The sequence below is a fragment of the Pagrus pagrus genome, assembly GCF_965226575.1.
Source record: "Pagrus pagrus genome assembly, chromosome: 18".
NCBI classification, from domain to species: domain Eukaryota; kingdom Metazoa; phylum Chordata; class Actinopteri; order Spariformes; family Sparidae; genus Pagrus; species Pagrus pagrus.
Genome location: NC_140202.1, coordinates 10,129,017 through 10,154,172, shown reverse-complemented (window position 1 = coordinate 10,154,172; position 25,156 = coordinate 10,129,017). Strand labels below are relative to the sequence as shown.

At 43.5% G+C, this 25,156-nt stretch overlaps 1 protein-coding gene across 7 annotated transcripts in view; it reads left to right on the top strand.

Annotated features, from left to right (window-relative positions):
• The window catches only part of ralgapa2 (Ral GTPase activating protein catalytic subunit alpha 2), a 93,115-nt gene extending 68,646 nt beyond the window's left edge, over positions 1-24,469 (top strand). For 3 of the 7 annotated variants that reach the window (XM_084382211.1, XM_084382213.1, XM_084382209.1), the window contains 3 exons: positions 15,683-15,804; positions 18,628-18,687; positions 21,681-24,469. In XM_084382211.1, the coding sequence (XP_084238337.1) occupies positions 15,683-15,804; positions 18,628-18,687; positions 21,681-21,841 (343 nt within the window). In that variant the 3' untranslated portion in view covers positions 21,842-24,469. Of the gene's footprint in view, positions 1-15,682; positions 15,805-18,627; positions 18,688-19,620; positions 19,664-21,680 lie in introns of all 7 variants that reach the window. The other 4 variants (XM_084382214.1, XM_084382210.1, XM_084382212.1 and 1 more) reach the window with 3 other exon arrangements.
• The last annotated feature ends 687 nt before the right edge of the window (positions 24,470-25,156 follow it).

Genomic DNA, 25,156 nt, shown 5'->3' with positions numbered 1-25,156 from the left:
CTTCATGGGGGCCGCCCCCTTTAAACACAGGTAGAGCAGGCGTGGAACCAGACGGCCAACAGCAGGGACCCAGAGCCCCGCCTGGGGTAGCGTACACACACTGCTGGTGTCAAACTGTTGTGCCTGTCAGTGCATTTGTTTGTGTTTCTGTGTATACAGAAGCTGCTTTTATTTTGTTGTCCCTCTGGTATTACAAGCCAGCATACTTTGTGCGCTAGGGTGTGTTTGTGTGCACCATGCATCCTGTATGTGTCTTACTGCAACCTTTATGACAAATAAGGCTTGTCTTTTATTTGCCAAATTAATTGAGGTGCTCCTTTACAAGTAATTTCAGTCCGACTGAGTTAATTCAACTTTTTCCACATTTTGATTTATTTTTTCACCAATTCTGTTTGTATACATTGCACAAAATAATAAGAAAGCATGTAAAACTGCTAAGCCTAGTGTAACCCGAAGAATGTCATGCTCTGTGTATTTTTAAACTTGAACACCCACCCTCACACCCCTCCCCTCTCTCCGTCTGTTTGGCATTCAATGTCTGACATCTGTGTGTTTGTGAGCGGCAAAGTGAAAGCCAGCAAGACTGCCAGTTCTTCTCTGTCCCAACTCAGGCTTTGCATGTCAGGTAGAATAACAGGAGCATCTCCATCGGTCTTGGTCAACTTTAGGGCACATCATATATTTTCTGTATTAGGATACATTTATGTAGATTGATGAATTCTTAAAGAATTTTCACTTTAATCAAATAGAATTTAAAAACTCTTTTGTTTAAAAAAAGTGAATGAATCCTTTAAGTACATAGACAAACCAAATATAGGTTTTGTTAGGTACTTTCTCTGCTGGTTTCTAAAGGCCATTACATTTGAAATGAAAAACATGTCATCAGATATAGAAACCTAAGAGGATTGCATAATTCAAAATAACGTACAGAAAGCAATGTTACAAACTAAAACATCTGTTGGTTTTCTTTCTTGATTAATTTATCTGTTGTATGTAAAATGTCAGAAAATAGTGGAAAATGTCAGTGAAGCCCAAGATGATGCGCTCAGATACCTTGTTTTGTCCACAACCCAAAAATATTCAGTTTACTGTGCAGAGGAGTAGAAAGAAACCAAAAAATATTGACATTAAAGTAGCAGGAAGTTTGACTTTTCCTAAAAAAATTACTCAAATCGATTAACTGATTATCTCAATTAATTTGATAATGAAAAAATAGCTGTCATACATTTCTAATACATTTCACTAATATGTAAAGGAATGAGTGACTGTGTTGGTTTGGATGTTAACACTCATCAAGACCATACCCTTGGAAAGACCTAACCCTAACCCTGTCCAAAAACACTACACGTGTCCTCCCTAAATATTACCAACAGATGAAATTGCTATAATGACTTTCTTGCTAATAGGTCATCAGTCTCTGTCCATCAGCCAGAACACCCTGACCCCAGCGTCACCACTGGACTAGTACCGACTGCATTGGCATTAAGAAGACGTGTTCACTGTGATTGATGTGTAGTTGCGCTGCTTCTAGTGTGGGTGTTAAAACCTGTCTGTCTGCTTTAAGTGATAAACATCCAGCTAGCCATTCCATCTGTTCCCCCTAGCCCTGTTTAATTAATGAACTTTCTTTCTCTGCCCCGTAGCCAGCCAGCGCAACACTAAAGCAAAAGCTGTTAGCCCTCTCAGGTTATCCAAATGGATGCATGTTCTTGCCCCCCCCCACCCCCCATCCCACCATCCTCAATGGGTGCGTTCTCATTGATTAGTTATGTTTTGTTTTCCCCTCTTTTGTCTCTGGGTTCTTGAAGGGAGGGTTAATGAGCTTTCCTGGCAAGCTGTAGCGCTTGGAATCTGGGGATAAATGGGAATAATTTTGTTGTTTTTTTTTCTTTTTGTTTTTTTTTTTTGTGATGGACTTGGCATAGATGTGAAGCCTCGTGCCACCATGTGTGTTTGTGTGTGCGAGTGTGTGTGTGAATGGAAATGTGTGTTTGTTTGGATGTGTATGAATGGCTTTGAGGCGGGGTATATAGCATTTCATCCCTGCTGGTCCATTATTCCTCTTCAGAAGCAGGGAATCTGGAACACTATTTAACAGTTGGCTCTGTCACTATTCATCTTCCAGCCATCTCAGCAAAACTCTTGTCCTGTCCTCCTTTTTACCACCAAGTACTCTCTCCCTTCCTTTATGTCCTCTCTTCCTCCGTGTCTCTTGTTACAAGGCAGTGGACAGCCCTTTGTCCGGCTAAAGCTGCCCTCTTTTGTTTGTGCGGCCTTTTTTATCCTCGTGCTAATCGCCATGGTCGTGTGCCTGAGTTGGACCCCATATTTCACGCTCAGCTCTCCTTTGTTTGACACACCGCCCCTGATAAGAATCCCAATTCTAGAGCCTCTCTGATATTGAAATCCAACAGCGGCGCAGAAAGAGCCTTCAATCATCCATTATCTGTGCTCCAGTGATTACCATTCAATCTCCCAGGGTCCATGCTCCTCATCACCCAGCCCCAGAGCTGAGGCCATCCCCTGAAAGAACCCACATCCCTTAACGCCTGTGTCACATGCAAGCATATCCATAGATATTTCTGATGCCGTCTTGAGACAGCCCCGCGTTGAATGCTGCTGGGAAATGTCAGTGAAATGTCACTCATCGTTCTCCGCTGGAATCTCTTGGTCTCTGATGTGGCCCTGGGTTTACTGGGACTCTTGTGAAGACACCTTGTGACATTATTGGGTCTCTTTGTCCCTAAATGGCCATTGAATTTACAATTCTCTTTTTTTTTTTTTTTTTTGTTCAGAGACGGGGATTGCTCTTTTTCTTTTTTTTTCTTCCTTGCTTTTAATGTCACAGACTTAATTGGCTGTTTTAAGAAGGAATTAGTTGATTATTTATAAGTTGCACATTAATGCCTCTTTAAATGGTTCAAAGGCAGTGTCTGCTCCTCGGCTGGCCTGTGGCCATTGTTCTCTTTTAGAGGATGTCCTTGTGCCTTGCAGCATTTGCATTTTTGCACTAAATGAAATTTTCTGCATTGACAGACAAGGCAAGGCAAACAAAGCAACAACAAAAACAAAAACATTTAAGTATGCATCGCTGTGCATTGTCTGCCTTTGATGTGTTAATACTAATACTGTGTGTTTTATTGTCAAGTGGCTGAAAGAGGAGCACTGAGAAATATCGGCCAAATCTTCCTGTGTCTCTCCACTGCAACAGGCCTTAATGATTCTGAGTTTGATGTCAGACAAGGGGGAAGGTATTGTTGGTTGCAGACACAACACATTCAAGTAATGGGACCTTTTATAAAAAAATTTAAAAAACTCGATAGTCTCACATTAGCGTTCATATTGATACAACAGATGATTATCAATTATGTTTTCTCCTGCACATTCTTATTGTTTTGGTTGAAATGTAAGAACAGTTTTGTGCTGCAGACATCCACTTATCCAACACTCTATGTTTAGATACACAACAGCTCTCGGTACCTTTGTTTAATGTAGTGTACACATCTTCATTAGTTATGTATAGCCTCTAATTACTATTGATGAGACTCTAGCTCATTTGGGTACAAATCTATAGCTTTTGTTATTCTAATGAGTGTTATTTACTCTCAGATCTCCAAGCCAGGGGGCTTTGGAATGGGGCTTTGTGCAGGCAGATATAGCCGGGCCGCTCTAGCTACACCCACTTGTTTTTGTATCTGCCGACTTTGACAAAATCCAGTTTGCCTCCCCCCACATCATCACCCGTCTGCATGGATGTATAGCACTTCCCGCTCCTCCATCTGTTTTTGTCCGCCCATGAAAAGGTCCATTATAATCTGCAGGATGCACAGTTGACGTGCCGCTAGCTACGCTTGAGCCAATCAAGGCAGCACACTGAACTTAACCCACGAATCCAAGAGGCCCGAACCCCTCCCCCAAGTTAATTTAGATTATCTGGGCTCTCTGTCTGAGATCTTCAGTTGAACAAGTTTTTATAACAACATTGTCTCCATCATCCCTCTCCCCCCCATAAAAGCTTCCAGTCTGAAAGGGCCTCTATGCATGCCCACTGGATGATGGCAGGCTCCTGATTAACCCTGGAGTGACTAGCTAATGTCATTGAAGGAGGGCCACCTGGCTGTGAGACTGTACAGTCAGCTGCCACTGAAGGGCCAGAATAGGAGACGACCAGGTGTTGGGCTCCAGCCCCCCTAATTGTTGCCATGTAATAGCCTGCTTGACTGCACAATATAGCCCAGGGGCGAGGATTAGGAAAAAGCTGTTGCCAACACAGAAGTCCATTTTCTTTTTTTGCCTAAGGTTTTGTGTGTGGGTTTCTCTGTGTGTGCATGCTTATGTGTGTATACATAGTATATACATCTCCTTTTGCCATCTTCCCGATCCATTACAGTTATAGCAGGTACACGGCTGGGCCTCTTTTCTTGGCTGTGCCCCAGCTCCTTACCCACCCTGCACATTAATGTCAGATGTACACCACTGTATGCCAGCTTTCAGATTGAGAAGACTGAATGGTCAAATGTAATAAGGATTTCGGTAACACTTTGTAATAACCATCATTAGTAAATGGTAAATTCATACTTATTTAAGCTTTAGTTTATAGTTATTTCACTTTTAAACCATTTATTAAACAATTGTTCAATGAATGGTTTATAAAGCATTTCATTGTTAACAGAAAAATAACTATTAACTAAAGTTAAACTAACTAATTAACCCTTAAAGACTTAGACAGCCACCAGCAGCTTTAAATAGCTATTGTTCTAAAATGTTTAATCACATTTGAACTGCTTACCTTGTCAATTTGCTTTAAAACTCATGTAAAGTAGAGTTTCTCAGCTTTCCAGTGAAATCACACATGTCTTGTTTGGGACACCAGAGTGAACGTGATTACGGCATCATGTTCTGCAGCTTTAATTCGTCAAGGAAACCCATGTAGTTTCTTCCTCTGGGCCAACGGGCAACTGTTGTAGCCATGCTACTTTTGTTTTTCATGCTCAATGAATAATATATTACTCAGAGAAAATGTCACTTTTGCTTCAATGTCCTCTGTTATGATTTGATAACCTTTCTGTTTACTCTCTGAACTTTTTTTGGACACATCACTGTCAGAAAATGAAATATAGGATTACACCCGTTTTTCACTGAAAAATACCTTGGGAAATATTATTATAAATGGCTGTAACTTGCTTAGGAAGGGTCAGATGTTGACAATAATTCATATAGAACGCTAAAACATCCAGGTACATATTTCTGATAGACAGAACCCAGGGAAGTGTAGTTTATTGTTCTTATTGAGTTCACAGTTTAAAAAAAACAATAAGCACCACATTTTGACCGGCATTTTTTTAAACTTATGGTAAATTCATCCAATTCAGCAAATGTAAAATTGGGTCTCTAAACTGTACGGACTGAAACTTAATGATGTATGGCACTTGATGCCGATTGCAAGAACAGGGATACAAGAGAATCAGGCACCCCCAAAAATGTTGTAGGTCTTTGAGGGTTAATGATGGCTACTATAAAGTGTTACCGGACGTTTACTATACAGGATACAGCTTTCCACTTAAAAGTACCTTACACATTTCTTTTCACTGTACGGATCGCCTTAATTGCCTTGCAACACAAGCCTTTTTTATCATATCCTTGGCTCTTCAACAACAACATAGTCATCCTTCATTATTAACATTTTAACAAAATGATCCGAGCAAATTCGTCCGGTGTCTGCATATGTGATCCTTAAACAAGAGTTTTTATGTCATTGTTAACACAACGGCTTTAATTGAAATATGTCCAAAATTTAAATAAGAGGGCAAATGGAATCACTCTTGCCCTCAGTAACTAACCCTCGCTGCTCTGTGCATTCACCACAGCTGTGATCATATGTAACCTAGCGCTAATCATTATCATTCCCGCTAAATGCCTGTCATTTTGCATAAGGCCAGGCCACCTAATTGGCCCGATGAACCTTTCACAGAGGGGGCAATGGAGGAACAAGAGACTTGAGTGTGTCTTGGCGGGGAAGCAGACAGAGATGTTTGGCATTGCGGCATCACAGTTATTCTGTTGCACATGCCACAAGCATCATTAAAATTGCAGAAGCCTGCGTTCATTTTGTTTTAATATTTCATCAGTGCTTGTCTGAGCAGTGTCATCATATGGCTAAAATCAGAGCCATTTGGCGTGACCCAGAGATGACTTTCCTCTCCTTGTACAAGTGAACTGTATTTCTTATGTCAAATAGATTATAGAACATTGCTTGCTGCTATGCTCAAAGCGTGCTCAGGTGGGCTGAACCACAGTTTGAGTCTGCAGCCTGGTGATAATTATCAGGCTATAAATTTCATCATGAGAGTTGGAAGAAGGACAAGGTGATCAGATGGATTTCAATCAGTCTAGCTCCAGTGTGCCCTTCTCGGTTTCATCTTTGACTTTTTATTAAAAGTTCAAATTGAGATCAGATAGATGCTGCTGTCCCCTGTCTCGATTCTGAACAATTCAAATATCAGGAACTGAAGGAAAAATATGACGCACATTCACCGTCAGATAGCTCATAAGATGCACACCTTTGTCCTGACCTAATAATGTTTCCAGAAGGCGGAGGCATTCATGTCACTCTGGCTATCGTCACTGACAAAGGGGACCTTCAGAGAGAACTCTCACCCAGAACTGTATCTGTTAATCTTCATCCCTATGAGCCTTTTTGCTCATCTTATTATGACTTTCTGTTAATGCACAGTGGAGGCCTGTGTGACTGTCTGGCTATAATGGGCCTGTGTTTGATTAATCATGTCGACCCATTGTGTTTCACATCTAAGGCTGCTGCGTTAGGACTCATCAATGGAGAACAGAGTCCTTTGAAAAGGAGATTGGTTACAGACTCGGCTCATCTGAATACACAGGCCCAGTAGGCTTTGATGGCAGTGATGTTGTGTCAAAAAAAATCATGCTACAACAAATTATGATGTCACCCGGTATCTTGTGGCTGTCCTTTGTCTCTGTGTTGTGAGGATGACTTGTTGCTTCATCGTTTATATTCTGTGAATCCCCAACAATCAGTAGGACCTAAGATAGTTTAGAGGTCAACATTGACTTTGTTGTAGGTACTCGTCTTATGATTTGTTGCGGAGCAGAAATCGATTTTTAGTGTCCCCCAGAGGAATGGTGGGCTGCCAGAGACTTGAGAAAATGGGTGATTACTTCCTCCCGTCAGCTCATAAATAACCTGGTCATGCCAGCTCACAGACATCAGATTTTGTCTGCAGCTGTGGCAAACCTGTGTGAAATCACTGATGGGCAGTGATGATGTCACAGGTTAGGAGTGATGTCACAGCCATAACTTCCCATCCCGCTGTCTGAATGCCAGATGGACGGTAGAGAGGTGTGGAGGTTGGAGCTTAGAAAGCTCTTGCTGTGGGAAACTCACCCCTCAGGAGGTATCATTAACCTGGGCTTACTGTTTGGCCCGACTCCTCTGGGACCTGTGAGCTGCAGTTTCCAGTTCCCGCTCCTAATTAGACTACTTGTTGAATCTCTCTGAAAACCAGCTATTCCTCTAGAGCATCTGATGTTGTGTATGTCTATGCACACCCAGAAAATGGGCACACAAACACCTCCACTCATCATAATGCATCTGTGACACGTTCAGACATTTTCTGTCCTGCTGCTGTGTCTACAGCAAAAAGCTGTTTAATGAGACACCAAGGTTTGAGTAGCTGCCATATAAAATGGGAGTGGACACACACACACACACACACACACACACAAACACACACACACTAAACAATCACCCTGCTGGCTAGTTTCTGTCATACACGCTCTCACTTTATCCACCTCAATCTGTTGTTCCTTCCCACTCTGCCATTATTCCAGCAGCCAGCTTTATTGCCACATTCACTCTCTCTGTCCCTATCTCCCTTCCTCTCAGTGTCTCTCCATCTAAATGTCTCTGTCTTCCTCCGCGTTTTTCCCATAATCACCTCACACCTCTAAGGGCCTCTGCTGAGACGAGCTTCACACCTCAGCCCTCGCTGTGACAACAGGTACCGCTGGCACTCACCGCCTGGCCTCTCTCCAATCAACACCTGCTCGGTTTTATCCCTCTTTCTTCCCCTCCTCTTTTCCATCTTCCATCCGCCCTCTTCTCCATCTCCGCCTTCTTTCTCCATAGTTCCATCCCGTGTTTTTCTGTCTCCACCAATCCTTTTCCCTGTGCATCCTCTCTGTACATTTCCCAGCCTCTCTGCCATGTTTCTGTCTCTTATCTCTTTTTCCATAACGAGTGACAGTTCATCCATATGCAGTCCAATCACTTTCTCCATACCGATGCCTCCTGGAGTTGCCACTGTGATGTTGATATAGACATGTTTATGCTACACCAGTCTGCTTACATAACTTCCTACGGTAGCCAGTGTAAAGACTGGGAACAGCAGCCTGTATGCAAGTCATTTGAAGATGTCTCCAGCCACACCTTTGCCACCAGTAATTGTTCAAATCTGACACTTTTTCTTCTATTCACCACAGAAGCGGGGAACAGAACCCCCATGGGTGGACAATATTTCTGTAATACAGTGCATATTCTACGAGGACGAGAGGCACTATGCCTTTCAACAGAAAAATAATGACCACATCTGTGTTTTTACCATGCTTACTATGGCTACCCTGCCCAACCAAGCCCCCCCTCCCCATCCCTTCCTCTTAACAGGCCAATTATGTGACTGCTGGGAGTCAATGGCACTGTGTGCTACTCCTGAGCTCCTCTCCTCACCAAGGTCAAGCTGATTGGCCAAGGTTAATGGGCAGATGTGGGGCTAAGAGAGTAAGGGGGGTCAAGCACCTAGAGGCACCCTCCACCTCATCTCTAAACTGTCCCTCTTCACTACAAGAGCCCCTTTTACCACCAGCGCTTCTACAAACAGGATTAACCTTGGCTGCTGCTGTGGAGGCCTGAGGAGCATAGGAGTGGTTCCTCCCAATGCACGGCAAAGTTTTTTTTTAAGCAGCCATTAGGGCAGGTTTTTGGGGTACTTGTGAAGTGAAACTCCCAGAATCATTAGTTGTCATGGTCTGCCATGTGTCTGCTCTGAGAGCAGTACATAATGATTGTGTCTCATTTGATTAAGATGTTTGTTTGTTTTAAATTACTACAAGTGTGTCTTCAAATCTACCTCACAGACAGACTGTCTCAAGGTAATAGCCTACACGACACAACTCTCAGAAATAGGCTTCTTAGATGTTTACTGTTATCTTGCTTGTCATGTAATATCATAGGTTCAGAATTGATGGCTCGTCCTGGCTCACTTGACTGCAGCAACAGGCCTCTGTTGAAATTGTACAAGTGTCTTAAACACAGCCCCTTCTAGTCTCCTTGATGCAGTTGCACCTCTTTCTACCAAAACTACACATGCAAAGAGGTCTACCCCCCGGTTTACTGAAGAAACGCATGCTCTTTAGCAGGCCTGTAGGAGATTGGAACGCAGATGGTGTCAATCAAAACTGGGGGAAAAAATGTACCTCTGTGTGAATGTGTATTGAATTACAAACATGCTCCTTCTGCTAAAGCAGGATGTTTCTCTCACCCACACAATTGGTGTCTCTCGGACGGTTAGTCTTGGGTATCTGAGAGAAAACAGTGTATTTCCTAAAGTAATGCTACATCAAATAATTTCTGATGCGAAATATGGAGTTCCTCAGGTGTCCATTCTTTGCCCTCTGCTCTTCTCTCATTATATTTCACCTCTTGGCCAAATTATACTAAGTCAGAGGATTCCCTGCTATTCTGATCCCCTGATCCTACCCACTTATGTGATCAGCACATTGAAGAAATCACCTACTCAGAATACACCACTCTCTCTCTCCGGGTTGTCAGTGCCTCAATACATGTGTTTTGGATCTGGATCTTCACCCAGTTTAAACCTCTCTTCTTGTGTCTCCTCGCTCCACTTTTCTCCCTTTATGTGTTCCTTTCTCCTACCTGTATTAATGGCGTGTTTGAGCCTCTTAAGAGTCAATGTAGTCTGTCCTCTTTCCAGGTCTCCATGGTAGAGAAGAGGTCATGTGGCTGAGTTGTTATCTATTTGGTGGCACCTGAAGTTTCTTAACAACCACATTCTTCATATATTTTTATAATAAACTTTTAAATAAACATTTATTCATATAGCACCTTTAAAACAGTGTACAAAGTGCTTTGACAATCAAGCAAAAGCAGGACATTGCCACACATATTACTGTCTCTCTTAAGATTTTGTCATCCTGATTGTATGCTACTTCTACAATGTTTGTCTTTACACACAACATCTCTTGCATGTCTTTTTGTCATGGAAATGGTATCCCTCCTCTGTCGATCTTCCCGATGTTTCCTCCATCTGTTTTTAATTCCAGGGAGTTTTTCCTGAATCAAGAGTCTAAGGACAGAGGGCATCATTTGCTGTACAAATTACAAAGCCCCTTATGGCCAGTTGTGACATTGCCCTACATATTTGACTATGAAAATTTAGCATAAAGGCACTGCACTAAAAATAAATAGGGGCATCTTTGGGACAAGCGGAGGGGGCAGGAACACTGCACCCGTCCTCTGACTTCTGTGACTTAGAAGTGGATAGTAGTAGCTTAAGTAGTGAAATCAGTGTGGGGCGTCTTAAGACCCCTACTAATGCTTCTTTGCTTAATCTGGACCTTCACCCCTGGCCCCGTCTTATCAACAGATTACTGTGTGAGTGACAGTCTTTATCTCTACGTCTCTTAATAATGCAGAACGTTAGACTACTAACAAAAAAAAACCTCCTTTCACAGTGTTTTTTTTTGTTTGTTTGTTTTTTTACAAGTAAAGCGCAAAACAGGGTTCTATTTGAGAATTTCAGTAGGGCCTCCCACTGACACCTGAACCCACTCTAGTCTTGACCAGTGTCCTAGCCCCTGATAACTATGCCTATAGCATGATGCTTCACTAATACAGTTCACTGTTGGGATGGTATTCCTGAGGCGTTGAGCGTTATCTTGTCTTCACCAGATATGGCACTGGTGTTCACTTGGCATTTAGGCCAAGCATTTTTTTTTTTATCATGCTCTCAGTATCCCTGAACTTCCTTCACATTGGTTTCATTGTCGTCTCCTGACTAAAACCCTTATGAGATTCATTGGGTTTTGCCACATGGTAAATTCTAGACTGCATTTCAGAGTGATGGAGCTCTCTTGTCTCCTGGGAACCTTCAGTTTTGAAACGATTTTGACAATACATTTTCCACAATCTCTGTCTTAACGCAGTTCTGTGTCTTCGATCTGCCTGAAGCTCTTAGAATTTGTGGGTACCTGAATTGACAGGTATGTGGCAACTATTTTAACTGGACATAGGTGGACAGATGGTGGCAGTTATTAAAAGGAACCACATTTAAAATCCAGTCTTTTATGCGAGGTAAATACATTCACGTGTTTGTTTGGTGGTGAGAAATGCTGAGAAAACACTGAGTATAAACTGTTTACATTCAGAGTATCTTCAAGTAAAGGAGCCATGATGTATAAAGGGGATGTTTATGCATGTGTGTGTTCAAAAGATGTTGAGTGTCTGTGTCAGAGGCAAGTGGTGGCTTGAGGCTTTTTGTCAGCAGGAGGACTGAGGAACACAAAGACGGAGGCTGGATGGTCAGGATGCTTCTCTCCAGAGAGACACCAGTTCAGAGGTCAACATAGGCACTTTTAGGGGAATAGTGTGTGTGGGTGGGTGGAGGGTGTTAGTGTGAGTGTGTGTGTTGTGCCTACTTAATGCACAAACGCCTATGTTTCGAGCATGTGAACGTGTCTGTGTGCCCTGGGCGGGGCCACACACTGCACAAAATGGATCCCAGTGGACAGGCATTTTCAGGACAGGTCCCTGTGAACTGAGAGAGTAAGAAGGGAGGGAGATGATGATGAGGAGAGTTAGTGACTGTTGGCCAACGGGGTCCAGCAGGGACGGAACAGCCTGCTAATGAAGAGCCATCTGAGGCCTCCATTCACCTTGAACATGGGCCACTGCAGCTGCCCTGACCTTGGCTTTGATCCACAAAGATGCTTGACCCCCACCATTCCCCCAGAGCCCCCGTCCCAACCATCTGGACAGCAGGCATGCATATGTATACATATGTGCACACACCCACAGATACATATGCATGTACACGTAGGCTGAAGCATATACACATGCACATATGCTTTCACACCTTTTTTTGCTGGATTCTGGCTCTGGTGGTGTTTGTTCAGCCACATACAGAATTTATGTTTTTGGCATGTGTGTGCATAATCGACCTGTGTATTTTTTTCGGATACACACCTACATTCAGCCACCACATGCCAAACACAAGTCACTTCCTTTGTCTTCACTAGTGGCAAAGGAAGGAGAGGGCAAGCAGGGGACACATTATCCCAAATGTGTCAAATGTTGTCGTCAGTAGAATGGATTTGGGTTTTTCTCTTTCCCACTATCATACCTCCTTAACTACAACCTTCATGTCTCTAGATATCAGTCCTCTACCTTGTTGTTTTACATTACATTTTTCTCATTACTGTCCCAATAGTTGCCACGCTCCATAGACGTTACATTGGTTTCCCTCTCTTGTCCCTAATAGGAATGCAGCCACTTGGAACGTAGGGGTTCCTTGGAAATTCCCAAAGTGGTGCAACACACTCCCCTCCTACACACCGGCCTGTCTTGCTTGTCCGCCCAGTTCTGCTTTAAATGACAGTTATGTCACGGGTGACTTAAGTTGCAGTCCATCTGTGGAAATGTAAACCTGTCTGCATTTTCATTTTTATACATTGCATTGTACAGCATTAAATGTAGTGGAGCATTATGTGATAAGTAATGCAGCTCATCAGAAAAGCTTTTATTGCGCATAACATGTTCATTACATTTTATATTTTGGGATTCAGCCTTTTCAGAGAAGTTTTGTCACAAACATGAAGCTTCGGCCAGCACGCAACAGCAGTAGATGCAGCTTATTTTTTCTACAAAAGTAGGTCAGTGTCAGTGGGTTTGGTGTGCATGACATGGGCATAGCCTCTGCGTCACTGTTCTGGACGTGTCCCTTGATTAAGTTACTGCATGGAGGCAGCAGCATCTGTGCATATGCAGGGGGAACAAGCTGTGCCCATGGCTTAGTAATTAGAGCCAAGCAGAAAGATGAGGGAGAGCGAGAGATGGAAAGAAGGCAAGATTACCTCTCACTGTGCATCAGGTATGAATTCTGTGCAGCAATTTTTTTACCCACAGATAGCGTCGTACATTTACTTAAGTGAGCTGATTATGGCGCTCGCTTTCACTCATCTCCAAAATACCTTTTATTAGTCTCCCTCCCTCGCCCCCTTTCTTTCTCTCCGGGCAGCCTGTCGTATATTTCTCTTGTCTCTTGATAGTTCTACGCTATCTCCCTTCATTTTAGCCTTTGAAGGCTTTTTTCTCACCCACTATAATCCATTTGTCTAACTTGGATAGAGAGCAACGGAAGGAAGTAGTGGAGGAGAGGCGTGTGTCAGAGTCAGAGAGACCGTCTGCTCCAGCTGGAGTCAATATTTGCTTTAGGAATCTCAATAACAGGCCTCCAGTCATCTGCATCTCTGATAATGGACAGCCATATGGCTCTGTTGACCCATGCTGTGCCGAGCTTCTCTTTCTCTCCCCTCGTCCTTCCTTGTCTTCTGTTTGTCAGCTTCCTTCTAACTTCTCTCATTTCTTTTCATTAAGTCCTTTCTTCTACTATATTTTGTCTTACCTATCTGGGCACATTTTGTTCTTTTACAAACATCCTTCCTCTCTGTCTGTCATCCATAAAAGCCTGGATATGACCCACCACACAGAGCTGTGACCCAAGTTACCATGGCAGCAGAGACTGGGATGCCCACTCTTTGTCCAATACTGTTTCCAGCAAGTGACAGAAAACAGTGACGTTGCCTGTCTGGCTATGACTGGAGGACAGATATAGAGCTCAGGGAAGTGCTTTTACATGCTGCTCTGCACGTCTTAAATGGAGACATTGGCCCTGTAGAGAATGGAGATACAGTACATTAGTTGACAGGTCTTATAGCCTACTTTCCATTTCAATTTTTCGACTTGAGCTAGTTTTTACTATAATTAATTTCTTGGTGTTGTGTCCTGACAAGTGTCCGATCTTATGTGTTTACCCAGAAATGTAATTTTCCCACAAAATGCCAGAAAGACTTACCTATTTTCCCAGATATTTCAATTTCTTTTAACCTACAATTACTAGTATTTCTCTCTAACTTTCTTTCCATGTCAAAATAATGCTGGTTTTTTTGCTGTTTAAAAGACATATTACACTTAAAACACTTACAACTTATTATAGATAATTTGCTCCATGGGGTGTGAGGAACCAAACACCTCTAACATGTCAAGGGGTATACAAAAACCCATCCTGCTCCTACTGTCCTCTGTTACCCTATCCTTTGTCTGCCCTTTGTCCATCTCTGTCTGTCCCTATGAGCAGCTTGGCCGTGGAACCCTCTGGTGCCTCCCGGCTCAGGTGCCCGTCACCCCCGCTTTGCCACGCTTCTCTCAAAGCCATTGGTCATGGCTGCCTTGGCCCCTGCTGTGGCGGCATGTGCCCACAGCGGGCGTCCTGCCCAGTCACTGTCTCGTCCTATCTATCTAACCCAGACCAGAGACTCTCGGCCCAGTCCAGCCTATCTCAGCTCAGCCTGGTTCAGCCTTGGCGTCAGCCCAATGCCACTCCACGCTGGCAGTCGTGATGAGATGAGGGGGAGGGGGCTCTCTGAGTGGAGTTGGTGAGAGTGAGAATGCATGTGTTTGTCGAGCAATTTGTTAGGTGTCGTCTATCAAGGAAATTGGCCACAACAGACAGCCGTGAGAATAATCAGACTCATTGTCAAACATGCACACACAGTTAAATCTGAAAAGTGCGTACTATCATTACGCCATCAGATATAACTTTTTACTCCGATAGTTGCCCGCTGCATATTTCATCCAGCACTTGCTTCCATTCCACAACAGAGACAGCACAATATATCTATGATAATGATATGATAATGGCCATCAGAATGTTTTCCACCCTCACCCGGCAGCCATTTTGCCAGCCTATTTATTTATTTATTAATCTGAGCTTTTCCCATTTCGAATCCGGCCATCCATCCTGCATGCTGGCTGCCCAGGCTCCAGTCACTGCTTGTCACTCTGAATTTCAAATGGCTCCAATTTTCCCCCTGATGGCACGGAGAAGTGGCAGGCAGCACGTCGGGGAGGGTGGTCCTAGACATGGTGCCTGCAGCAGGGGTTCTATTAGAGAGAAGAGAGGGAGTAGAGGAGAGGTTTGGAGCATCACGCCACTAGTGATGTATTCTTTCTTTTTTTTTTATGATTATTTTGGAGACTGCTTTCTCATTCAGGGATGTGTGGCAAGGCTGATTGTTCCATCTCTGCCTTTGGCTGGGTTGCTGATGGTGGAGCTACCCTGCCCTATGGAGCTCTCCCAGCTCACTCTGACACTACACGTATATGCAGTGCGGCAGTGAAAAAATGGGATTCATGACTGTTTCAATGACTTGTTCCTGACTGATAAATTGTGCTATGGACAGATAAATGTTTTGATTTTGACATGTGATTATTTTAAGTTTAACTATATCATGCTGCCTTGTTTTTTTTTCTCCATCATGTCTTTATGATTTGTTCCTTAACGAGAGCTAACAGCTATGAGGAGCGGGCACTCTACCTGGAGGCCATTGTTCAGAACCACAAAGAGGTCATGACCTTTGAGGACTTTGCCTCGCAGGTCTTCTCCCCCTCTCCTGGCTATCCAATGAGTGGGACAGGTGAGAAATGAACCACACTACCCCTCTGTCCTCCTTCATGTTCTTTCCACTGCATCTCTTTTGCCCCCATTTTTCTGTCTCTCCATCACACTGTTGCTTCATCACATTTTTGCATTTCCTTTTCTTCATTGTCTCTTCTTCTTGACCCCGTTTCCTTTCTCTTCCGCACCTGTTTGCCCCCATCTCCTCCTCCCTTATCCTCTGCACTCTCCTTCTACGCCTACGCTCGCTGATGAATATCAAACGACGGGCCTGGCTCTTCACGCCATCCGACCGACTTCAAACACTCTGCTTTCTCCACTTCCTCAAGCCTCACTCACGCTACTTTGTTCATCTATTCTTGTTTCAAACTGCATCTTTCCGTGCAATTACTTTCCTATGAATATAAGCAGCCTTGTTAAATGGCGGTTGCAGAGTGCATGCGTGAGTGTGTGTGTGTGTGTGTGTGTGTGTGTGTGTGTGCGTGCATGCATGCGTCTTCATGAGCTCATTCACCAACACTTAAGAGATCCGACCGCCAAACAGCAGCTCACGGATGTCAGCACAGCACTCTTATCAGCCTGTGATGAATAGAATGGAAAACGTGTCTTATCTTGTTCTTCCTACTTGTAGCAGCTCCGATCGATCTGCAACAGCCCCGAAATCAATACAGGATTGCACTTTTCCACTCTATTGGATCTCGACACACGTTCTGTTTTGACAAGGAAAGCACCTGGCAATACCATCTTGTCATTTTCAAATCTGTCAGCACTCATACGTTTTAAAGTGTATGTAATATTTTTATCCGGTACGTTGGCATGTGAGAATTAAATGTCTGAAATTTTTAGGCTGTGTGTGTGTGTGTGTGTGTGTGTGTGTGTAGGACTTCAGCTTCTGAGACAGCAGGTGTGATATTAAGGCAGACAAGAATCGGTCAGCCACATTACCATACTGTTTGCCCATCTCTCCTCTGGAGGTGTAAAATCTCCCCAGACTGACCTCTGCTCACCTACTCTCATCCCCAGCACCAAACCAACTTAAAGGGAAGGATTGAGGGGGGAAAATACAGAGGAGGGGGTGTTTGGGAGAGCAAAAGAAAGAGGAAGAAAATCTGATACTGAAAATCTGATACATTTCAACCATTTGTTAATTTGTGGCTGGACAGAGGTTAGAGAGGCTAGCCAGGCTTGAGAATTCACAGCATGGGGCGTATGCTGTTGCTAATGTGAGAGGCCATAACATAATGAAGGCTGTTGTGTCGCCCTCACTGCTGCGGAAACCTGTTCTGAACGGCAATTCATAATTCGCCGGAATCTCTGCATGTAAATAGATTAATATAAGGGTGTGTGTGTGTGTGTGTGTGTGTGTGTGTGTGTGTGTGTGTGTGTGTGTGTGTGTGTATATGTGTGTGTCCGTCCGTCCGTCCATCCATCCATATTTGGTCCAGGACTCACTCACTCTATACAAGACTGTTACACAGTGACTTTCTTGTAGGCTAACCATTATAACAGTGCTATGGATTAATTTAAAAAATCGCTTTTGTTCAGAAATTGCCTGAAGAAGGGGATGCTGCCAGGTATATTGGTTAAATCCCACAGAGCAGTATTCTGGGTTACAACTAACGATTATTTTCATTAAGGCTGCACAAGTAATTGGAATATAATCATGCAATATCCAAATCTCAAGAAGCTGCAATGTTTTAAAAGAAGGCGAATCTGTGATGATGCAGCATTATAACAAAGTACTGTAGTGATGCCCTTGCTTGTTTGTTTTATACAGATCCCAAAAAATGTCACATCATCAATTGTCTTTTTAGTGAATACAAAGATTGTTATGTAATAATGATCCTTCCCACTAATTATGAAATCATATTGCAATCATATCTGCACAAATAATCGCAATATGCTTTGTTTTTTGATGTCGCGCGGCCCTATTTTTCATTGTTGATTAATCTGTGTATTATTTTCTTGATTAATCAATTAGCTCTATATAAAATGTCAGAAAATGGTGAAAAATGGCTTTTATGGCTGACAATAAATTGAATAGTTGACATCTAATTGATGAATTGTTGCAGCTCTACTGTATTTTTAATACCAGTCGAATTTTCTTTGATAATGCAAGTTACCCTCTGCTCCACCTGGCTAATTTTTTTACTGAGGTACTGGAAGCATCAGTGTCCCTCAGAAGATGTAAGTGTGTGGAAATCTCTTCTGTCAGTCTTAAAATTGTTTTTAAAAAAAATTATGGCCAACATTATTTTCCAAATTATCCCAAAATGATTTATTCAAACAGTCGAAGGTTTTCTGTTTACATATACAATTCCCATTTGATAAACTACAGCCAGTACATTTTCACAGTTATTAGTAAACGATTACTGGATGGTCAGAAATGTTTCATATTCATTTTATATCATCACTTAGTTGATTAACTGTGGAAACTACTCAAAGCCTGCCACAGTTCTTAATTTGTGTCTTCATGTATTCTTATTTGTAAATTGAAGGCTGCTCTGTAGCTCAAACACAGTTTTGACTTTTTTATTTCAAAACCTCAGTTGTATCGAATGCTTTAGGCCAAATATGTAACCACTTCCACAATGCTATAGTCTGTCATGCCTGATCGTCTTCGTCCCATCGAGCATATAGCTTCAAAGTAGCAGTGATGGCTGGCTGACACTGCTCCTCATTCTCACCCTTCTGAAATGTGTTGCTCCCCTCCATCCCATGCCTTTGTGTGTGCGAGTGTATGTGCGATTGTATGAGAGTTTGTCAATCCATATGTCTGTCCGCTTCATCCTGCTCTGGCTCCCATTGCTGCCACTAACATGTCATCCATGCTCCATGACAGCGTGCAGGCGTTGGCCGGGGATGGTTTGGGACATGGAGTACCCCTGGGCCAAACATGACTGTAAGACTCTGCCTGCTTCCTCCACACTAGGCATGACGCCCAGCCCCAGCCCACCAACATCCATCCATTCTTTCATTTAGGTCCCTGTGAACAGCATCATCAAATTAACTGGGGGCTGCGCTTGATTTAGCCCCAAAGCAGGTCTCGAATTCAAGTGCAGATTCTGTGTGCTGATGGCTAAATGAAGCGCTCCTGCAGTGACTCACTAGTATTGCTGTAAGACATTTAACCCTCGGCCCACCCCTGCCTATCACCCATCTCTTAACCTTTTTGGCTCCACAGCCTTGTCCTCCGTGTTTCTGATTGCAACCTCACCCTCAGTCCAGTCAGTCGTCGCTTCTGCATGAGTTCGTCCATCTGTCACACGAGTCCATCCACAGTGCTGTGTTACACCTGCATTGCTTGCTCAGTTGTGATTGCTTTGTTGTTTTCTGTTCATCCTCTAAACTTTTTTTCAAAATGAGTAACCACACGAGAAGGCAGTACTCTCTAGTGGATAAAACCACTTAAAAGCTCCCGTGAACCTCTGAGGTGCCCCCGCATCTTTTACTTTTCTCCCCCTTTAACCCTCTCTCGTAGTAACACTGCTGGAAAATGTTCCTCAGCCTGCTGTTGCCATGTAAACTGCCCACAATTCATGCTTTGGATTTCAAAAATGTTACTTTTGATATCCGTGAATTGGACAGTTTTGTCAGGTACCATCAGACATCACGGCCTGTAGGTTTCTTCAGAAAAATGGCACTTGTTGATTTTCCTTCTCAACCAAATCAGTTCAACATGTCTGACGTTTAAACCCTCCAGTGATGACTAACCTCGACTCCACACAAGCTGTCAGAACTTTTCGGCAGCATTGTGTTGTGTCCTGCTGCAGTGTGGTATGGTGTTTGTCCACTGCTCTCTCACATGATGCTCTATTCTGTTTTTCCTTTTTAGATTAAAAAATATCTTAAAGGTCCAAATACTGTAAAGGGTGAAGGTAAGCCCCGAGTCGGACCGGAAGCTTTGTTTGCGTCCAGCGGACTACCTACTCTTCGCTCGTCCTGGCTGTTTACCCCCCTCCCTTTTCCATCCACTACTAACCACGCTTTATTTACCGAGCGCTCTGACAAAAGGGAGCGGGACAGAGAAACCAGGCTGTTTATTTGGGGGGTGTCCTACTGTTTAGGACAGTCTGGTAATTGAAAGTGATGCACGGTGGGGACAATTAGCACCTGACTAAGTACCAGCATGAACAATACGGCTACACTTCTGGCCCTCGCTTCTGCATGTGGCGCGCCTTTATCTCTTCCCCCAGCAAACACTTTTCTCTTTTCTTCCCCCCCCCCCAATCCCTCCACCCCCCTCATTTCCTCCTGTTGGAGTGTGCCTGTTTGCCTGGGGCAGAGTCTGAGACTAACACCTGCCGCACTGGAAGACGTCTTTGTCATCTAAAGCCTTGTTTAAACTGCTGCAGAGGGGACCAATGGGATAGCAGGGCCATTTAAAGACTTTTTTTGTTTTCTTTCTCTCTCGCTCTGTCCCTTCTTCTTTTCCATCTGAAATTAACCTCGCCATAAGGAGGCTCGGGCTGAGTAAGGAGCAGAAATGCTGGGGTATAATGACGATAATAATGACACATTAGCTTTTCTGGATTATTTTTGCACTCAGCAAGGCACTATACAAATAAATTCTTACATAAGACCATACAGTGAAGAACATAATTTAGAGTCAGTCATTAAGCGTCACACTGGGAGTGACGACTGCTTAGTGCAGCGTGTTTTAATGGCTGCTAAACGAAAAGGGAAGTCTGCTGAGTAGGTGGTGAACACTATTCTCTGTGTATGTTAGCTTTAATAGGTGGTTGCCTTCCTCCTGTCCATCATATGACTTTACAGTACATGCAGCTGGAGTTTAGTGTTAGGAAAGTGTTTACTGTAGGAATGACTGGAAGAAGAATACGGGAATGCTGGATTTGTTCTGTCCACAAGGCCAGCCCACATTTTGAGCAAAGCCCACCCTTTTTTATATTCATATGCAGATTTGAGAATGCATGCCCCCCCCCCAGCCCTTCACAATACACACACACACACACACACACCCTATGTTTCATCCAAAGCCCAGCCCTCCTCTCCCAGTGAGCCGCGGCCCTGGATGCTGCTGGTGTCCACTGTGCTGCCGAGTGTCTGTTACTCCAGCCATCTGCCGTTCCTTTTAGCCGCTGCAACTTGAGATGCCTCTGAAAAAATGGCAGGAAATAAAAGGATAGGAAAGAAAATAGGCAAGCAGATGCCATCTTGACAAAGCAGAAAAGTTGTTTAAACTCGAGGCATGGGGCAGAGGCGGTTGGGGAGGGTTGGGTGGGGGTTTGGTCAGGGGGCACACTGAGGAAGTCAGGGCGCCGTTCACAATACTCGATTGTCCTCAGCAGCATTTGATGTCCACCTCCCAGCTTATTACTATTTGCCATCCCGTAATCATGGATGTGAAGTTTTTTGGACAAAGGACAATGTTTGACAATGGGAAGGCTCCGCATGTTCACAACAAGAGCATAATGTGTAATTTTATTTTCATTCAAAGCATTCTGCTTTCACACTGCGAATTGAATACATTTTTATTTATTTATTTATTTTTGCCTTTAGCTACAAAGCTCACCTCTCATTTTTTTATATCCTATAAGCATCTGGAAAAACTGTATTGGGAAGAAAGGCAGCTTCTCTTTTAACAAGCTTTGCTTATCTTCAGCATGTGAAAAAGGCATGTGATTTCTGAAATATTTTATTCTCTCTCCTTTAAATCTTTATTCTAATGAGTTAAAGGGAAGAACAAACTCAAACAGTTTGCTTTGAAAGTTCTGTGAATGTTGGTGAAAATCCAATGAACTGGGTAATCTTGGTTGTGGGAGCAGCCACGTGCATGACAAAGCATGCTGGGATAAACAGTAATCACACAAAGCCCAACGAGCCCCTGCCATCTCTGTCTGTGTACAAACTCTGCCTCCATCTCTCCCCCCTTAGGCTCCTTCACCGGCAGCGCGAGCACCGATGCCGGCAACACCACAGGAGCAACGACGGACTCTGTCGACCAGGTCTCTCCCACAATGCCCCGTGCCACAAAGAACAGAGTTTCCGGAAAACTCCGCCGATCAGCCAGCGCTATAAGCAAATCCTCCAACTGAGCTCTTCAACCCCGTCCCACTCCTGTCCCCCCACGAGTGCCGCCTTTAACCTTTTCTCGAAGAACCTCACACACCCAGCCGTGACTGCAAGAGAATTTCCTTATCGTTTTTTGGCGTGTATTGTTTTTCTTTGTTTTTTTATTTTGTGTCTACAAACATGTCACTGGAGCATATTGCAATTTTTAATTTAAGTGGCAATCGTTGATTTCGTTGATACATTTCCATTCGTCGTGGTGTTTAACTGCTTAATCGAGGTGGATATGTGACTAAGCTATTTATGTTCGTCCTGGTGTTTTCAGCTTAACAATCAGTAACATAGGAAGACTTGACTGAGAAGTCTTAAAGCAGCCTCTTATAAAAAATGTCATTTTTATTCTCACTTTCTAATGCAGACTTGATGCACTAGAGGAAAACAAGTTCTTACTATAGTAAGGGAATGGGAGACTGCTTTACCCTGTTTCTACATCTCATCTATCTCAACACTTAATGTGGCGAAGCACTGAATGACACAGCTGTAAATGCTAAAACTGCACAAGCGATTGGTATCCATTTATACATGTGTCTGCCTTTTTACCTCCTGCTGCACCTGTGTCAAAGATACCACTTCAGTTTGGACCCTGTTGGTGGACCATCTCCCTGTTGTAAGAAGGAGTAAAGACTGATGCATGGGGGACACCTCCCAACAGTGATTTGGACTCACTGCACCTCATCACAGATTCCCTGTAGTAGGTGAAGTCAGAGGCTTTTTATTGGACAATCAATGACGTGTTTCTAACTTGAGCTGAATATAAATCTGTTTCTTTTTTTAATCACTCTAATTTTCGTTTTTAAATGAATTCCAATGGATTGTGTCACAGTTTGATTTATGCAACTCTGCTGGAATGAGAAAAGACTGCGTTTGTAATTGTTTTCTGACGTTGTTAACATGGGCTCATGTCCGGTAATTGAATAAGTTCCTCCTGTCTCTTTCCTCTGCTATCAGTTTCCCCTGTCCCACAGAGCTGAGACATCGACATTCCAACGTTCCTGACCAACATTTTTTGTTTGGTTTTCTTTGCAATCACTGTCATTGATTAACTCGCATTGAATGTGTATCTTCTGTTCTTGGATGTAAATTGCTTTAAGTTTTATTTGCTAGATGTATATAGAAAGGACTATTTGATGAATAATTTTGCTGTCGTGTTGTGTTATGTATTCATGTGCTGTTTAGAGGAAAAATACCGCCAGAGCCTCAGGTGAATCTTATGAATCTTAACTCCATGCACTTGCGTGTGTGTGTGTCTGTATGTATGTGTGCGTGCATGTGTGTGTGTGTCTGTATGTATGTGTGTGTGTGTGTGTGTGTGTGTGTGTGTGTGTGTCTGTATGTGTGAGTTTCTGAGGGAGCTTCTCACAGTGCCTGTGTATTGTCTGTCCCCTGAGATGCTGTCCCACATCCACCCCGACTCCCAGTAATCAGATTTTAGTTTCTCTTTTTCATCGTCTTGAGACAAACCATGGAAACCCTGCATCACATCTCCTCGTTAGTGGTCTCGAACAAAGTGTTTTCCTCCCCTCGCCTCTGAAGGACTGTCACTGTGCTTCCCACAATAAAAACAACAACAACAACAGATGGATTTTGGAATCGCAGGGTTTCTCTGTTTAGTCTTTATTATAGGTGGTGTGCTGCTCCGTCTGTGAATCTGTGAATGGAATCGAGTGGCACCTCCTTTTTCCCATGATCCCGCTCTCCGTGTCGCCTCCTGGCTGAGGCCACACGAGGAGATGGGTTTTGGTGGCATGCCAGAGCTGAACTCTAACAGTCCTCCTAGCAACAGCCAGGCGGGCCAACCTGCCCTGCTCTAGTTGTCATGGTAGCCAGGTGTCATCGTCCCCCCACCCCACCCCGACACACACGTACACACATATTATACACTCACACCCTCTGAGGGCTCCACCCAAGCTGCAACACTATCCCCATCTGTTGCACTACTACTATGCCTTACTTTCTCCCCATGCTGTCCTGTCATTCTCACATCTCGCCTCCTCCCTTTTTGTTTGTTCATTCCCCGGAGCAGAAAATGGGGAATCCAAACAGTGGGGTCCATTTTTGTGCGTTTCTTTTGAAGAATGTATAGCTATATAGGCCCGGATCAACATCTATGGTTTTTATTTCCCCCCCTCCCCAAAGCCACTTGAAGGAACCACCCAGGATGCTGATCTAAAGATTGTAGGTTATAGATGATGTCTGTTTAAGGGGTCTGTGCTCCCCCTTTGGTGGCTTAGTTTGCTGGAGATGTTAGTGTGGACCAAGATAAGGATTGTGTGTCTTATATACGTGAAGAAAATGAGCTAGTGTTAGACCTAGTACGTTTTTTTTTTTTTGTTTTGTTTTTTTGCTTTTCTTCTCGTTTTAGAAAAATCCTTGTACATTGTGTCAAATTTGAGGGCTTGGTCGCCCTCTGAATATAAATATATTAATGCCTGTAATATAATCTTTGTATAAGAGAAAGAGGAAAAAAAAAAAAGCTTGAAGATTTCATCATTACTTGTCAACATATCAAACTGTTTTTAACGACCGAAGTCCTGCTACCTTTATTAGAAATGTGAAAATTGAGACATTTCATTAAATCAATTTGAAATTCTGTGTATCTTTGTCTGTTTTTTTTTTCCCCCCCTCATCACATAGTTGTGTGTGTGCTGACATGATGGTGCTGTTCCTGACCCTGGCCCTGCAGTGCTAGCGGCAGCAGCAGGGGTAACCTGACCCTGCTCCCATCTGTCTCCCCTGCTGCTCTCCCCTACCAGCATAATGGAACCTCACCAGGAGGTGCAGGTGCAACGGTTGCAGCACCTACTGGGTGCCCTGCCTTAGCTGGGTCACATGGAGACGCAAGAAAAGCACTTGACCGTAATTGGATCCCTAAAACTGTGTGTGAGAAAGGGTGAGAAAAGAAGCCTAATGTTGGCTCATTTTCGCCCGGCTCTGCACTGTCATCATTGACTCTGAGGTAGTTTACAGCAGAATAGGCAGGGGCTGTTTGTCCCTGCCCCTGTGAGGCTGACATGCTCTGTCATTACCAGCAGATTGTATTATTTCATGTGCTACACTGCTGGCTGTAGCCTATTCTCACACTTCACATATCTCTCTGTCTTGATGTAGTGTCAGTAAAACCCTTTACACTCATTTTAAAAAGTTAGTGGTATTCTTTTTGGTCTTGGACATTCACCAGCTGGAACAAAAAAAAGAGACTTGGAAGTTACATTTCCAAGTACACCATCAGTGATCAGTCTTTTAACTCCATGCTGACAGTCTCTAAGTCTGAGGTGACACAG